At 55.4% G+C, this 17420-nt stretch overlaps 1 protein-coding gene across 15 annotated transcripts in view; it reads left to right on the forward strand.

Moving 5' to 3' along the window:
* Nucleotides 1-17083, forward strand: part of TRIM9 (tripartite motif containing 9) — a 30259-nt gene extending 13176 nt beyond the window's left edge. Inside the window, exons 3-13 of one of the 15 annotated variants that reach the window (XM_072336883.1) lie at nt 351-473; nt 4500-4610; nt 4886-5039; nt 5889-6046; nt 7460-7598; nt 10757-10945; nt 12136-12177; nt 12892-12915; nt 13581-13884; nt 14461-14623; nt 15594-17083. In XM_072336883.1, coding sequence (XP_072192984.1) covers nt 351-473; nt 4500-4610; nt 4886-5039; nt 5889-6046; nt 7460-7598; nt 10757-10945; nt 12136-12177; nt 12892-12915; nt 13581-13884; nt 14461-14623; nt 15594-15656 — 1470 coding nt within the window. In that variant the 3' untranslated portion in view covers nt 15657-17083. The remainder of the gene's footprint in view (nt 1-350; nt 474-4499; nt 4611-4885; nt 5040-5888; nt 6047-7459; nt 7599-10756; nt 10946-12135; nt 12178-12891; nt 12916-13580; nt 13885-14460; nt 14624-15593) is intronic. The other 14 variants (XM_072336884.1, XM_072336886.1, XM_072336887.1 and 11 more) reach the window with 14 other exon arrangements.
* The last annotated feature ends 337 nt before the right edge of the window (nt 17084-17420 follow it).

Below are 17420 nucleotides of genomic sequence, written 5' to 3' on the forward strand. Positions count from 1 at the left end.
CCTTCCCGGGGGGATGAGCTGCTCTCTGGGATCTTCCACCTCATCTCCTCCACTTGCTTTGGGGGGATCCTCTCCAAAGGAGCCCCCAGTCAGCACCTGCCTCTTTTCATATGATCCTTCCTCAGAACTGCTCCTCCCAAAGCTGCCTGTGATGGAGTGAGCAGACCTCACTCTGCCATAGGCAAACCCAAGGATGCTCACTGCTGCTCTGTTTGCCACGAGCCAGGGTTGTACGCACCCCGTATGCAAACAGCACGGGTTTGTGTGCTGCCATGGCTGTACACATCAAGATAACCCTGGTAGTACCCCAGCAGGAAAGTCATGCTGTGATGCTCTGCTCTCACCCACAGGAGAACAGCGTGGAGTTTGAGGCCTGCCTGGTGGCTCAATGTGACGCCCTCATCGATGCCCTCAACAGAAGGAAAGCCCAGCTGCTGTCCCGCGTCAACAAGGAGCACGAGCATAAGCTGAAGGTGAGCCCCAGGCCCACAGAGCTTTCTGCAGGGTGAGGATGTGCTGCTGTTTGTTGGGCTCGTTGTGAGGATGCTCACCCTCCGTGCTTCTCATGTGAGCTGAATGAATTCCCCTTTGCTGCAGATGCTCAGCTCACTCTGATGGGTCCGGAGCAGGGTGCTGCTGCCTCCAAGTAGTTCCCACTGCATTATTCCATTTCTGCACCAATTAGAAGTGATTGGGTCGCTGGAGCCTTCTGGACGGCATCCAAAGGCTGTTAGATGACCTCATCTGTGTGTCTCTGAGCTCCTGGCCTCATGCTGCAGGATGCAGTGCTGTGAGTTCTGTTGGTTTCAGCAGGAGCTGCAGACCTGGGGCACCTGGGGCTGCAAGATGCCACTTTTGTCATCGGGCAGGAGCAGAAATCACTCCATGTTTTGCTTGATGAGCACCTCAGGGTGATTGTTGCACCCAGCAGTGAAACATTGGCACACAGGGAGCTGAGCTGCAGATCTCAACATGAGCATCAAGGTCATCTGAGAACAGGCTGAGCTCTGCACACACCTCCTTTAAGCTCTCCCTCTCAAGCACTTCCATCGTATTCACTGTCCTACACTCTCTCCTTGCTGCTGCTTCTCCCCAGCCTCCCTCCAGAGCCCCCAGCAGGTTGGGCGTTAGGCTCTGATCCACAGCTAAACCCCATGGGTCCCATGTAGGTCCATCCAAGCCTGGGAGCTGGACAATAGCAGCTTTGTGAGGCTGAACCCTGCAGCAGGGCTTGCTGTCTAACAACAAAGCACAGCCCAAATAGGCAATGCCACATTGCTGGCATGTATATACAGGGAGAACCCCTGTGCCTGCAGGCTCTCTTTCACTCCTGCCCTTCGGGGCATGGTTAATTAAAGCATAAAACATTGTCTTTGCTCAGCACAAAGCACAGAGACCTTTCACATTTTGGCCAGGGAAAAGAGTCTGCTTCCCACGGCTTGCTCATCCCGTATTGCCTGTCCCCCATCCTGCCCCATCCACGCTGGTTACTGACTGAGCCGCCCTGTGAGTGCACTTCCAGCCCCTGGGTTCCAGGCTGGGCTCTTAAAATCAGCCCTCAAGTCTCCCTGCCTGCCTTCACACGTGGGTATAGGATGGGCTCAAGCCTGCTGGGCACCTCCCTGCTTTCCTCCTCATGCTCAAACAGCGTCCCCTGCCACATCACACCCCACAGCCCCATCCCCACTGTGCTCTGTGACCCAGAGGAAGGGGCTGCCTGCGTCATTGCTGCCTGGAGCAGCTTTCCCTTTGCCCCTCCAAGGAGCCCCCAGACAAAGGCAGCACCTGCAGGTCCCAGCTGGGCAAGCATTGTGCCTGGAGCAGCTGCACCTCCCCAGTGTCACCAAGGCTGCAAAGGCTGGCACTGCCTGCAGGGGATGATGACAAAGCCTGCAGCTTTTGCTTGGAGGCTCTGTGCGGCTGAAAGCATTGCAGAGGGATCAGACATCCCTGCAGGGTGTCGGAAAGGACAGCATGCAGGGTGCCTGGTGGTGCATGGAGGGGCTGCCTCCAGCTGCCCCCATGCTATGTGCTCAGCCCGTGGCTTGCTGTATGTTCTGCTGTACGCCCTGTCCCATGGGATGCCCGCAGTTGGGGTCAGCTCAGCCTCAGGACTGACCTACTTTAGCTTGACACACATTTCATGGAGACGGGCACCAGGCCAGGACTGCCCGTGGGCCGACACTCATTGTGCCAAGGAATGAACTTAGCATCTCTCTGCCATGGGACCCAGGGGAGCAGCGGGGTCAGGTTTTAAACCCCACACTTTGGGTGTTCCCCAAAGGAAGATGCCCTATGGCACAAACACTGAGTGTGGGACATGCCTTCCTGCAGGGTTGTCCCAGGAGGAGATGAGATACCTCTTGGAGCTCCAGTCCGTATCATTGGACATGTTGGCATCTCCAGAGATGAAGTGCTGCTCCATGACCCTTCATACGGGATGGCAGCTCCCAGCAGGGCTCATCCAGCCAAGGTTCACACAAGGCTGCACGCCTTGAAAAGCAGAAGGGGCTAAAAAGAGGAGGGAAGACAAGGAAGACATTCAGGTGGCGATGAGTGCAGATGCCTTCTAGGAGCTGTATTAACATGTAAATTATAGTTAATGTCATCTTGCAGGAAAGAAAAGCTCTGGAAATAAATGTCCTATTTTAAGGCAGGGAGCTGCTGTGAGCACGCAGCAAACATCCTTTCTGCAGGGTACAATTAGTAACCAGGTTCTGGCTGTTGCCTCCATTGACATGCAATGGGAAGATAAGTGACAAAAGCAACCAGAAAGGAAATGTATGGAGCTGCCCCAAGCTCCTTGCCAGCTGAGCTGGTGCTGTGTGTCCCACAGGCCTTTTCCCAGAAGATGCCACCATTCAGTGCATCCAGCAGAGCTTTGCAAACCATCTATTCCATGCTAACCCCAAGGCAGCTGGTGCTGCTGGCGGGCTGGTGAGCACTGCAAGCCTTCCGAGTCCTCCTGAAGCTGCAAGGCTGCTTGTCTTGTTCCCTTGTGCAAATCAGAGGAGCTTCCAGTTCTTCCTTTTGGCTCTTAACATAAAGCCCCATTATTTTGGGGTAATGAGGAGCTGAGATACCCCACCGAGTGGAAATGCCAGGGGACAGCAGCAGAGGAAAACTCCTGCAATGAATCTGCTGTTTCATGCTCTAGTTCTCCAGCTGAATAGGTTCTCGATCCCTGAGCAGGATCACAGAGCTCCAGAAGGGCAGGAATGCTGCCGAGGGGCAGCCCTGGTGGGACGGGTGCTCTGACTCAATGCACAGTGCAGCCAGAGCTGACCGTGCCCTATAGCAAGGAGCCTGGGCTGTGGGCTGTGAGCCTGATGGTGACCACAGCCTGTCCCTAAGTGTGCCACCTCCAGCCAGAAGCACTGTGAGCCTCGCTGGGATGGGAGCAGCAGGTGTTTGGCTCATGCACTGCAAGCACAGACCGCCCTGCTGCTCCTGGTTGGGACCAGACCTCTGTTAGGGACCAGACATCAGGAATCAGCCTTGTTTAGATGAGAGGAGCTTGCTGGAGCTGACTGTGCAGCCAGGGAGCATCGCTCCTCAGCCTCGGTCCTCACTGGGTGAATGCTGCTTGTTGGCAGCACACACAAGGCTGCTGCTGCCAGATGGCCACTCTGCCGGTGATACTTGGAAAGCATCCTTTGGGGCAAGGAGGGGGCTGCAAATTCATTATGCTGACCCAACCCGACGGAGATTTAAGCTGCAGAGAAGATAAGAAGATTGTTTTCCCAATCCTGTCTTTGGATTGGTTGTGTGTGCTGGGGATGTGTTGGGGGTGTGCAGTGTATCTTGCAGCTGGGAGGCACAGTGCACAACCCTCTTGGCCAGGAAAATCCTCGGACGCCCTCTGCTTTTCTGGATGGAGGACGAGGTGGGAGCTCCCCCTGCTGTCTCTGCAGCTCAGCGCACGGTGTGAGCTGCTGATGGTGGTGATAACGGTGCTGATGCAGCCCCAGCAAACAGCAGATCCCCCCCCCAAACCGAGAGCCAGCCAGCCAGCATTTCCCCCTGCCTCACAGAAGCAGATACGATGCTCCAAGCTGCAGAGCCCGTGATTCTTTTCTTCCTGTTGGGTGATTAAGCAGAGGTGATTAAATTGTCATTAAGCAACACGTGATCTGATTGATTGCCCTGCAGGAGCCGTTGCCCCCCTTCTGCAGCCCAAGTTTGCTGGCTGCAGGAGGTTGGCACATGCCCAGGTTCAGCTCCATCCCTCTGTATAGCTCACAGAGGAGGCACTCAGCACGGGTTACTTTATATTGCTACGGTTGCTATCGCTGTGCTGAAGATGGGGCTGTGATACCAAACTGCCAGGTAACACTCCTGGCTCCAGCACAGCAGCCCAGCTGCCCTGAGGATGGGAGAGCAGAGCCCAGCAGCTCAGATGGAGGCAGTGGGCTGTCCTGTCTGTTCCCTAAAGGCTTTATCCCCCTTTGCATTGACCACATCCATGTGCCAGCGCTGCTCTCCTCGTGTCGTTGCAGGTGGTGAGAGACCAGATTTCTCACTGCACGGTGAAGCTGCGTCAGACCACGGGGCTGATGGAATATTGCCTGGAGGTCATCAAGGAGAACGACCCCAGCGGCTTCCTGCAGGTCAGTGCTCGGCTCCCAGGCAGCCTGCAGGAGCACTGGGAAGTCACTGCACAGCCAGAGCCCTGCAGACAGAAGCAGCAGTAAGCCAGGGGCAGGCTGAGGAGTTGGATGGAGGGGAAACCAATGAGGGCAAGCGTTGGGCAGGAACGACCACCAAAACTCCAGCAATCAGGGACAGAGGTGGCAGTCTGGAAGGCACAGGGAAGGGGGACAGTGGGATGGGGACAAGGCTCAGCATGCAGCCCTCATTAGCTGAGGTTGCTTCCTGCCCCCAGATCTCCGACGCTCTCATCAGGAGGGTTCATTTAACCGAGGACCAGTGGGGCAAAGGGACGCTCACACCCCGCATGACCACAGACTTCGACCTGAACCTTGACAACGGCCCCCTGCTGCAGTCCATCCATCAGCTCGACTTCGTGCAGATGAAAGGTAAGGGTATTCTCTGCTCATGCTGGCTGCTTCCGTGCAACCCATCACAGGCCATGGGCAGCAGAGAAGTGGTTTCCATCCATACCAACATGCACAGTTTAGAAGGTCTGGGCTCAGCCTGGCTTCACCAGGCCTCTGGGTCAAACCTGCTTCTGTTTCTCAGTGCTAAAATGCAGATAACAGCTTTCCTCTCACTCCCCACTGCGAGTTTTTGGGCTCGTTTTGGGAGCAGAGAACTGTCCTGAGACAGCTGTGTCCCACTGCAGCACCTGCAGATAAGGCAGGACTGGGGCCAGCTTTGCACAGTGCAGGCGCTCACCTGCAGTGTGACAAGACCTCCCGACAGAGGGCCTTCTGTATTAAGACAGTCAGCTCCCATTTTCCATCTGGGTGGCCCTGGCAGTAGTGGCAGCAGCCCCCTGGTCCCCAGGTGTCGGGGTTACTGTGCGCCAGATAGCACAGGAGATCCACAAAGCTCAGCTCCACAAATGGAGGCAGATGAAATGTTGCTTTTAAGGGTGAATAGAGGCTATTTTTCTTGAGGGGCATCCCTCAGTCACTGCTGGCACTAACACCGTGGGAGGACCCTGAGATAGCATTGCTGGGCAGTGTTCAGCTCTTTGCACAGTCCTGCAATTCATGCCACAATCCTCCCGTTTAAGGAGGAATCCGACCTGTTCTGCAAAGCCCAGCACTTGTTGGTATCTACGGCTCTGGCATCACTTCTGCGGAGCTGCCTTGGCCCTGGGGCAGTGGGTGCCTCCTCCATCCTCCAGCTGCACGTGCGCAGCTCTGCCCTGCTCCTCCCCAGTGGTGCTAGCAGCCAGGGTCACCCTAATTTGTGTTTAGTTTCCTCCCCAGTGCCGGCCCCCCCAATCCTGCAGCTGGAGGAGTGCTGCACCCACAACAACAGTGCCACGCTGTCCTGGAAGCAGCCCCCCTTGTCGACGGTGCAGGTGGAAGGCTACATCCTGGAGCTCGATGATGGCAATGGAGGGCAGTTCAGGGTAAGTGCTGGGGGCACAGAGCCGGCCCTATGGCACAGCACGGCCATAAAGCAACCAGCCAGCTGCCCAGCTCCTTGCAAGCACTCTCCTGCCCTGTAAAAGTGAGACTTGCCCAAGGAAACCGATGGTGCAGACAAGCCATGGGCTTTTTGGGGGCTGAGGTTATTTGAGGGGGTAGAAATGCCTTTCCAGAGACCAATATGACTTGCAAATGTGAAAGACTACTTTGAAGCTCCGTCTTTTTTAGCTTGCTAAATATTTCCTGCAAGGTATGCTAATTGCCATGAAAGTCTCCCAGCTTGCCAGCTGCCAGCGAGCAGAGGTGTTCAAGGCCTGAGGGCTTTAAAATTGCTGTAATTACACAATTAAAAGATGATTTTGCTCCGATCCGACAGGCTGATAATTACCCAGCTGTGCTCCCATCCACTGCGAGTGGGCGCAGCGACTGCCCATCGTGTTTCCTGAGTACATCCCTGAGAAACTCAGCTGGGCAGGAGGCAGAGCAGTCAGGGCAGGAACCCTCACCCAGAGGGTGCTGACACACTGGAACAAGGAGGCTGTGGATGCCCCATCCCTGCAGGCATTCAAGGCCAGGCTGGATGTGGCTCTGGGCAGCCTGGGCTGCTGGTTGGTGACCCTGCACACAGCAGGGGGTTGGAATGGATGAGCACTGTGGGCCTTTGCAACCCAGGCCATGCTGTGATTCTATGATAAGAAAGGGAGCCTTGGGGGCAGGCACACACCTGGGAAGGCAGGGACCAGCTTCAAGTATTGCCTCCTCTGGAGTCTGGAGTCAGAGCAGGGCAGCAGAGCTTCCCCGTGCAGTGCTGCTCCCCAAGCAGAACCTCCATCCACACCATGAAAAACAGAGCTCAGTTGTGGGATCTGCTAATTACAAGCCAGTGCTTTGTGAGCCAGGTGTTTCAGTAGCCTGTAGATGTGTTTGCTGTCAGCTTACACAGCCCTGTTGCTTTGAACAGGAGCAGAAGCATGACATGTTGGTGAGTCAGCACCACATGGGTGAAATCACTTTGTTTTCTTTCAAGGAACACTTTGATCCTGCCATCCAGGAGCATGCAGAATTGGTTTCTGCAAGGTTTTTTCTGTGTCCTGGGCTCTCTGTGTTAATTCATCTCTCTGGCAGGTTTCATCTGGGATTCAGTGGGAGCTCAGCTGAGTGCTTTACACGTTGGTCCAATGTGAACGGCGTATCTTTTCCCTATAGAAACTGTACATCATTGCGAAGGAACAAAGCACAGTCCTTCTGCTCAGCTCTAGGAACATGCATGCTCATAAAGCTGCCCCATGCAGCATGGAGTAGCAGGGGCAGATGGGCTGCTCCCACCCCCGGGGTTGGATGCTCCAGGCACTGCTGCTCCTGCTAATGAACACCCACCTGTGCTTGCTCTGCAGGAGGTGTATGTGGGCAAGGAAACCATGTGCACGGTGGATGGGCTTCACTTCAACAGCACTTACAGTGCCCGTGTCAAAGCCTTCAACAAAACAGGAGTCAGCCCCTACAGCAAGACCCTGGTGCTGCAGACATCCGAGGGTAAGGCATGGCCACAGCCCCAGCCCTGTGCGCCCGGCTGCTGCTCATACACACACGTGGGGCACATCACCACCCCAGGCTTAGCACTGCCATACTGGGAATTCCACGCTCGCTGGGTCTCTGGTGTCTGAGCAGCCATGGCAAGGAGACAGCACTGAGGGGAGGAGGAAGGGCTGTGTCAGGAGCCTCGAGCGGTGCCCACATTGCTCTCTCATCCCCTTTCCTTTGCAGAAGGTGTTGTCTGGAGAGGAGCAGAGGAAAGTGTCCCGAAGGGAGGTGCTGTGAGGTTTGGGTTTGTGTTGCACCCAAGGGAAACTCGTGCCTGCACTAACTGTGTAAAACAAGACACTAAACGTTGCTCCCAAGACACTGAGGGCTGTGCAGGGCTGCAGAGTGACAGCACCATACAGTGTCCCCTTAAGCCCCTGGCAGGGCAGGGACCTTGCAGCCACACGAATGTCCTTGCAGACCCCATAGACAGCGTCAGCATTGTCTGCAGAGCCGTTCTGAATATCAGACACCCTCTTGCAGGTTACAGGGGAGGGTCCTCGCTTGGCTTTAAGTGCATTTGTCACAGCGAGCACTTAATCTGTCGTGGAAAATGGGCTTGCTTCTGACATGCAGGTCACAGGGTTAGGGATCAAGGGGGTCAGGCAGCAGTGCTGCAGCCAGGCAGGAAGGGCTCAGTTCCATCAGCACACCCACCTGCAGCTGGGGACAGAAGGGAGTGCACTGCCTGGGGCTGGGGAAGAGGGTGAGCCCCTTCTTGCTGCAGAGCACTGTGGTGGATTTGAGCAGGGAAGAAAAAGGGTTTCCTGCTGCAAACTGGATTGCAGAGTAGAATCAGCAAGGCTATGCAGAGCGCTCCCACGTGCTTGCCTGCACTCATCCCTAGCAGGAAACTGCTGCTTCTGTGCAGAAGGGGCATGGGCCAGGAATGACGGTGAGGTGGAGCAGAGAGCAAACCTGTGACAAGCCCTTCTCATCCAAGAGGATCCCAAAGCAAATCCCAAACTGCACATCCATCTGAGAGCTGCGTGTGCATCTGCAGAGCTGGACAGCAGCAGCAAGGAAGCTGTGGCATTGCTCTGGAGAGCTGAGGATGGGACAATGCAGAGCAGCCCACACTGGGGTGACTCCTGAAGTCAGCAGATATCACTTGCATCACTGACTGGCTTCACTGGGCATTGCAGGAGGCAGCAGGGCCTTGGCTTCCCATCAGGTTTGTGCCTCTTTTAGGCTGCATTTGAGACACAGCATCCCACAGTTGGCCTGTAGGCAATCTCAGGAGCTCTAGGATACAGAGGAAGCTGGAAGAGAAAATGGCTGTTGGTGGTCCCAGCAGGCTGGGTGGTGCTTGGGGTTGGTGCCCAGCTCAGGGAGCACGCACAGATGGCTCATTTGTGCCTCAGATGGAAGCTGGCTTTGTGTTGGATGGCCTGTAGCATTCCTGCACAAAAGAAAGAGGCAGAAAAAGTCAATGGACCCGGAGTGCTTTCTGCTTTCAGAAGCAGTCAGAGCTTTCTGGACTCAAAGTGCCATAAATTGCAGCTGTGTGCAGCTTCCAGACCCCTGAGTGATGCGGTGACTGGGCCGCCTTGCACGTCATTACCATCCATCTGGGCTTTTGTCTGTATAGCAGTGCTGAGCTTCTAAGTGCTGTTTGCAGTGAAATAGCTCTCAGGTTTGGCTTCCCCCTGCAAAGTGCTCCTGTGGGAGAGCGAGGAGGGACAAGAGAAGAGACCTGCTCTGTGTGGGGAGGACATTTCTTAGAGCACAGCTGTCCCATGTAAGTCCTTAGGAGATGTTCTGCTTGGAGGCTATTAGAGAAAAGCAGGCTTCAGGTGCTGGCAGGCAATGTCTGTCTGCTCGCATTGTCTGATAGCGATGGGACAGTGGGGAGTGGCTTTAAAGTAAGAGAGGGCAGATGTAGGTTAGATGGTAGGAGGAAATTCTCTCCTCAGAGGGCTCAGAGCTGTGGGTGCTCCATCCTTGGAAGTGCCTGAGGCCGTGGATGGGGGGCACCCAGCCCATGGCAGATGGTCTTTAAGGCCCCCTCCAACCCAGCTATGCTGTGATAGCTGAATGCAAAGCCTACAGAAGTTAGCTTCTGCCTTCAGCATGCAGTGAGACGAGCTGTGAGGGCTGTGGGGGAGCAGAATGCCCTGCAGGCTGCCTGGCTTCTCCATGGAAGAAACCAAAACCTCCTCCATAGGATCCAAAGACGGCAGCAATCCCTCAGCTGGGGCACAGCATGATGCCTTCCCTACCTGACACAGCATCCATCCCAACAGAGTGACCTCCAGCAGCAAGTTCTGAACCAGCATCATTTGGAAAGAGCTGAACAGCACAAGGGAAAGGCACTGCAAGGAGCTGCAGGAACATCAGGTGCTATGAGGAGAGCCACCAGCCTGCCTGCCCACTGTGGCCCATGCCTCTTGCTCTTGGCGGACATCACAGGGTGCATCCCAGCCTCGACATGAGCTCCACATATGAACATGTTTTGCAGTGGGTTACCCAGCCCGTTGCTGAACCCACTGATGCTCTTTGCTTCTGTAGCCTCACGCAGCAGCAGGTCCCAGAAGTTGGCTCCCACCATGCAAAGAAATGCTTCCTTTCATCTCTCTGGACTCACAGAGAGGTGGGAAGGCTGAGGTGACGGTGCCTGGGATTGCAATGAGTGGAGGATGGTGGATTCTATGTCTTTGCAATATTGCAGCCCTTGGCGAGGCAGCAGGGAGGAGGTGGCAGGAGGTGACCGTTGGCGGTAGCGGGGAATGGGATGCAGTGATGTAGAGGTTCCCTCCAGGCTGACGTTTTGCTGTGAACCACACGAGTTAAATTCTCACTGTAAGGCTCAGATGTGTTTCGACAGGTGCAAAGAGATACCGAGGTCACACCATCCCGAACGGCCTTTGAGTCAGGTGGGTGCTTGGTGGCCCTTAGGGCAACAGTGCTCTGCAATACGCCTCTGCAGCATTACAAACCTCGTAGCCAAGCGATGCGTCTCACTCCTCTGCCAGGCAATGCTGTGCACAGAGCCCTGCCCCGCTCTCCATGCCCACATGCACTCACTGCAGCCGAGGTCCGGGTGTGGGCAGCGCGTGGCCCTGCAGAGCTGATGTCTGATCTCCAGTTTGCATTGATCTCACGTTTAGAAACGCAGTCAGAAGAACAGACCCTCCCTTTTCCAGTGCCTTTGGAAAGATTGCAGCTTCGTAGAATGAGTCCTTTCTCCTCCACCCTTAATCTACAACCCAGCTTCCCGGGGAGATCCTACTTTGAACTAAGATCTTCGGCCCACCAGCTGAGCTTGCATTCTTCCTTACAGTCCCTGAACTCAGCCGGTGAGCCCAGCGCCTCTGGCATTTCTCTTGGTCTGTGCTTCTGGGCATCTCCAAAGTCTTTGTTTGTTTTGTTGCGTTCTGTTTGTTTTTGCCATGACATGCGGATGGCAGGGCAAGCTGTGCTGTCTGTCAGTGCCACACGGAGGGCATCCCGGTGGTGTAGCTCTGGCAGTGTGTCCGTCTGTCCTTAGCGGTGTGAGGCCTGGGGCGATGCTGGGAGTGCTGTTCTCAGCAGAGCAGATTCCTCATCTCTAGTTGCCATCGATCCTATGCTGAGACGCGGGCAGAGCTGACCCCCCCCACCCCAGGAGGAACCCCTGGGTGCACTTCCACTCTTTGCTTCCCCTATGGAGGTGGGTTGGAACCAGGTGGTCCCTGAGGTCCCCAAGGAGCGCAGGCGCAGTGCATCTCAGAGCTGTTTTCTAACCAGTCTTTGCACATCCTCTGTCACTAATGAATCCTGGGCCCCGATTCTTCCACCAGTGAGTTTACACCGCTCCCACAGAGCAATTTGCAGCTTCCTCCATTGTAAGCCCAGGAAGAATGGGGGTCCCTGATTGCTTTCTTTCCATCTCATCACCTGGAATGAGGACTGCTGCAGCATGACGGGTGCCGGAATAACCAGGGGCCTTGCGGCTTTTATTTGCTTTGTGCTTTTCATGTTCCTTCTCATCACACTGCTGTGCTCTGGTGCCTTCCACTGTCTCGTTACGGACGTTTCTGACTTTGTGTCCACTGTCCCAGCACCTCCCGCAGTGGCTGTGAGCATCGTGCCTGGACTGCGCGTGGCCGAGATGGGGCACTGGGATGGGGTGGAGCGGGGTGGTGAGCGCACCACGTGTCCCCACTGCTCTGCATTGCAGAACTGCATTGCTGCAATGCAAAACAACCCCTGCAGGTGGGGAGAGCCCCATGGGTCTGGCCTGGCTGCACGGCAGCGCTCAGGGGGAGCTTGCAGCCAGCAGGAAGGCTGCAGCCCTCAGGGCTCCAAGGCCAAGAGCCATCCCAGAGATCCCCATTGACAGCCATGCTCCGAGGTTGTGCTGGGAGCCCTCTCCATGCTCTCTGGCTTTCAATGAATCAGTTCTCCCACGGCTGCTCCGTTAGGGGTTAACTCCTCAGGAGTGCTTTTCAGGAGACCAGTTGTTCTTTCTTAGCTGTGATGTGTGAAATGCAGTATCTCTTTATAGGATGCAATTTTGAGACACAAGGAACGCCTTACTCTCAATTAGGCAAGTATCTCTCTTACAATTACCCAGCACCTACTCCACGTTGGTCACCTTTTTTGTTTGTTAACCTGGGTGGGTGAGCAGCATTTCTCGTGCACACCCTCCTTGCAGGGCGTTCCCACATAGCAGTAGGCAAATTTGAAGGCCATGGCCATATGCTGTAAAGGCATTTTCAGTTCTCCCCCTATGAAGAGAAGCCTGAAGTCATCTCTGTGCCAATGGCCCTCTGATTAAAAACCCAGCCTTCTGCTCAATGCGTTCCCATTCATTCAGGATAGTTGAGCATGTGCCAGACCCCAAGTAGTGATTAGCCCTCCCGCAGCTAATTGCAGTGCTGGGGTAGACATGCATCCATCAGGCTCACACCGCCTTCTCCAGGAGAAGTGGCACTCACAGCCTGCAGAGCCATCCTAACGGCATGGGATGGGGGCATGAGTCCTCTGAAGGGCCCGTCCTAATGGGATTGGATGGGATGGAGGAGGAAGTCACCCGCAGGTCCCATCCTAATGGCTTGGGATGGGGAAGGAGTCCCCCTGCAGCACTCTCCATGCCCTCCAACTCGCACCCCACATTCCCTCCCTGCATTTCAGTGTACGCACAATGCTGGAAGCCAGAGAAGCGGGCAAGCAGAGATTGTTTCTGGTTCCTTCTTTGACCAAATGCCAACTTTACGTGCTGTTTTCTTTCCTGCATGCCTCTCCTCGGGAATGACCACAGTTGACATTAAAAAGATGGTGGCAGGTACGGAATCGCTTCTGTCGGGTTGTGGCAGCGGGGCACCCGCATGCATGTGAGTTGTGCTGTGTCACCATCCAATGAATGGAGGAGCAAAGCTCACCAGAGCCTTCCATCTTTAAAGCTGTGTTTTCCTCCTGGAAAGTCTGTGCTTATAACCAGGCGTGCAGGCTTTGGGGCATCTTCCAGCATTGCCGTGGGTTAGTTCTTGTCTCCTGCTGCTCTGGAGAGATGTGTAGCAGCATTCCTGTAAATGCAGACCTTTGGATGTGCTTCTGGTTGCTGCCAGCTTTCCAAGGCACACATACCTGCTCATCCTCAGGTTGTCCTTCCCACCCTGAGCCTGACCCTGCTCAGAAGGGTGAGCGTGGCCTGCTGTGTTAGCCAGCAGCTGGCCAAGATCACGCATGTCCTTCTGTTAGGGCCAGGCTTTAGGAGATGGTGATCATCCTGTGGGCTCTAGGCTGAGCTGCAGACAGGCAGGGACCCAAGGAGCAGCAGAACAGAGCTCAGCTCATTGGGTCCCAGCCTTAAAGCCCCAACCCAAGCTATATTCCCACAGCCTGGCCCTCCCTGCATGCAGCATGCACTGTCTCTGTCCGGTCCTCGTGGTTCAGTCATGGAAGGTGATGTTCCCATTGGCCTAACCCTTCGCTCTCCATTTCTTCCAGTAGCTTGGTTTTCTTTCGATCCTGCCTCTGCACACGCTGACATCATCTTTTCTAACGACAACCTGACTGTCACCTGCAACAGCTATGATGACAGGGTCGTGCTGGGGAAAACGGGCTTTTCCAAAGGGCTGCACTACTGGGAGTTGTCCATCGATCGTTACGATAACCACCCGGACCCGGCCTTTGGGGTGGCACGCATCGACGTCCTGAAGGATGCCATGCTGGGCAAGGATGACAAAGCTTGGGCCATGTATGTGGACAACAACCGCAGCTGGTTCATGCACAACAACTCTCACACCAACAGGTAGGCACTGCGCACTGCTCTGCTGCAGGACCACGGCTTGTCCGCCCGCAGGAGGGGTGAATTGGCTCCTTGTCACCTATATTGGAGGATGTGCCCTTGCCCGAAGCAAAAGACAGCCCTTGCTGCACTGACTCATTGCTGCAGCCATTTCTTCCCTGCACTGGCTCTTCCATTGGGACCCAAAGCCTTGTCGTTCCCAATTCAAGAGAATACTGGTTGCATTTAAACTGGCACAAGGGGAATGATGTCAAAGCAAAAGAGGGGAGATTTAAGTCAGATGGCAGCAGGAATTTCTTCATGAGAGCATTGTGGTCCTGGCATTACCCAGAGCTGTGGGTCCCCCATCCCTGGAGGTGCCCAAGGCCATGGATAGGGCCCTGGGTGGCCTGAGCCAGTGGTTGGAGCTGGATGGGCTTTAGGGTCTTTTCCAACCCAACCATGCTGTGGTTCTTGTGGCAAAGGTGGGTTTTAAGACTCCTTCCAGCCCAACCGCTCTGTGATTCTTTTATCCCTGTGCCAGGAGCACGAGGGACACGATGCCACGGAGATGCTGTGACTTTCTCTTTGCTCCCACAGGACTGAGGGTGGGATAACAAAAGGTGCCACGGTGGGAGTGCTGCTGGATTTGACCAGGAGGACCTTGACGTTCTCCATCAATGAGGACCAGCAGGGCCCTGTCGCCTTTGAGAACTTGGAGGGCCTGTTCTTCCCAGCCGTCAGCCTCAACAGGAATGTGCAGGCAAGTGCTCTCTGCAAGGAGCCTCACCAGCTCCTCCATCTCTCCAGGGTCCTAAATGGGAGCATTACAGGGGAGAAGGGCATCTCTTAAAGCCTCTTTTCCTCTGGGGAGTTTCAAACCCCTCTTCTCTCCCTCTCTCCCAAGCTCTCTGCTATCCTGAACATCACCAAGTGGTGGCTTCCTGGGCCTCTCTGGTATTTTCATCCTTCATTTCCCCTTCTCACCAATCTCATCCCTGCTCTCATCGATCCCAATGAGTCTCCACGTTCCCCTGTTGTGGCTGTGGCACAACCCCTTGGTCACTGCTTGCTCCTCCAGCACTGCACAAGCCCATCCGTCTGCACTGTTTTTAGGGGATGCTTATTGGTGTGTCCTTCTCCACAATGGGTTTAATTCCTGCCATACTCATTCACACTGCCCTAAGAGACAGGCACGTTTCTAGAGCCCTTCTGGTTTCTGGCAGCTCAGTGTGCAAGGCAGAGCTTGAAATCCTCCGGCATTAAGGACGTCCCAAGGGATCATAGCATCATAGAATGGCCTGGGTTGAAAAGGACCACAATGATCATCTGGTTTCAGCCCCCCTGCTATGTGCAGGGTCACCAACCACCAGACCAGGCTGCCCAGAGCCACATCCAGCCTGGGATGCTGATAAAAGACTGCTAGTAAACCCAAGCCCTTCACTATCCTCCTTCAGAGGTGTATGAGTAATTACGATGACTCTAAGCAGGATGGAGATAATTGTATCATAGACAGAGTTTTCTATAAATCCATATCTGAAGGGGAAAATGCCTTCTCAATAAGGAATTGTACTTCCAAATCAAAGCATTTTGGGGGGTGGGAGGAGCTGAATTACCCCTCACAGCAGCTCTGCACCGGTGTGTGTGCTCAGGACACAGCCCTTCACCTGGGACTGCAGCAAGCAGTGAGCATCACCGCCAGCATCCTTTACCCTCACCCCGTCTCCTTGCAGGTGACGCTGCACACGGGGCTGCCGGTCCCTGAGTTCTACGCCTCACGCTCGGCCATGCAGTGAGGATGAGGCAGCGCGGAGCTGCGAGCGCCGGCACCGGGGGGCAGCCAGAAGGGAAGGAGGAACCCGGCTTTGGCAGTCTTCATTCTCCACCCACCAGCGCTGTCCTGTGTGTGTATGCTTCGCTGTTTAGCTCTTTTTGGCTGATGAAGTACCTGAGTAGCCCGAGATGTCCCTGTGTCCGCTTTTAGGTTTGGTTTTGCCCCTTTGAGTTGGGGCATGGAGTTGGGATGAGAGCTTCCCATCCTGCGTCCCGCTGCAGCTGGCTGAGCCGCATGGCCGGGCTGTGGGAGGGACTACCCCAGAAAGCTTTCACCCCCTCCAGCCCCATTCCTTTGCAGGATATTTCTTTCCCCGTGGCCTTTCTCGCAGAGCACCTCTGCCACACACCGGGGTCAGCCCTGGATTGCTGCTGGTCCCCGTGGATCCCAGGGGTGTCCTACGCCAGCAGCACCCCACTGCTGTTGGGGTGTTGCAGCTCCCAGCAAAAGCAGCAGCACCCCGAGGCGATGCTCCATGGGGTTAAACCGCAGCCATCTGCTGGAGCAGAGCTGCATCGTTGCTGGGGTCAGTGCCGGCAGAGCGGCGAGCAAAACTGGTCCCATCACTGTGCCACCAAGGCTGGGCACAGCAGGGGCAGGATTCGGGGCAAAGCCAGCACCCGGCTCCCTACAAACCAGCACCACAGCCATACACCACGCGGCTCCTCGGAGGCAAGCATTTCTTTTTGTACAGCCTTAAATACTGCCCGATAGCATCCTTCCCTTGGCAGGAAAACTCACTCAGCAGTGAGGTTCTGACGGGGAGCCCGGGGATGGGGAGCACGGAGGGTTGACCTGCACTCAGGAACCCGTGCCCACTGCCTGCCCCGTGGCCATACCCCAGGGGTGATTCAGGCTCAGGGCAGCACCATGCCTGCAGCCCACACACACTCCTACCCAAGGGCCATGCATGCGCTCATCCCCACGCTTTGCTTTGCTTTGCCCTCGCAGCGGCGGTGCTGCCCGTGCCATCAGAAAGCTGCGGCTGTTCGCCCCAGGTCCGGCAGAACGACTGTATATAGGTCACCCCCTCCCTATCACCCCCTTATTCCCTCCATCCCCTCGTTGCTCTAGTACGAAACTCACCTAATTTATTGACTGGGTGCTATCTTGTCCATCCACACCGACGAGTTCCTCCGCTGTAGGAGAGCTGTGTTGCGGGACAACGCCGAGCGGCTCTTTGGTGTTTGCCCGACGGGCTCCGTGGCCGGGTCACGGGGCGCCTTCCTCAGCCATTCCCCCCCTTCTTTAGGATGTTCATGGTGCTTATTAGGCTCCTCATGGTCGTACGGTGTCGTCCCCACTGTCCCGCGATGATAGCTGCCTGCAGCTGCTCTGCTCCAGACAAGTGTCATGGTTGCTGTTCTAATAAAGGACTTTTATCAGACTAAAACTGAGCTTCCGTGAGCATCTCTGCGCCACTGCAGCCCCTGCAACGTCCTCATCCTCTGGGTTGGGCATTGGCTGTGGATAGAGTCATGGAATCACTGTGGTTGGGTCTGAAATGACACGGTGCTGGCTCTTATATGGGATGTGTGCAGCTCAGCTGCTGTGCCAAAGTGCCTTTTCCCAGCCCTGCCCCTCTCCGAGGACACTTGTAAATACAGATTATTTCTGAGCGTGTTCAGGAGTGATTTCAGGAAGGTCATTGTCATCTAGGCTGTGGATGCCCCGTCCATCCCTGCAGGTGTTCAAGGCCAGGTTGGATGGGGCCCTGGGCAGCCTG

Source organism: Excalfactoria chinensis, chromosome 5 (assembly GCF_039878825.1).
Source record: "Excalfactoria chinensis isolate bCotChi1 chromosome 5, bCotChi1.hap2, whole genome shotgun sequence".
Lineage (NCBI taxonomy): Eukaryota > Metazoa > Chordata > Aves > Galliformes > Phasianidae > Excalfactoria > Excalfactoria chinensis.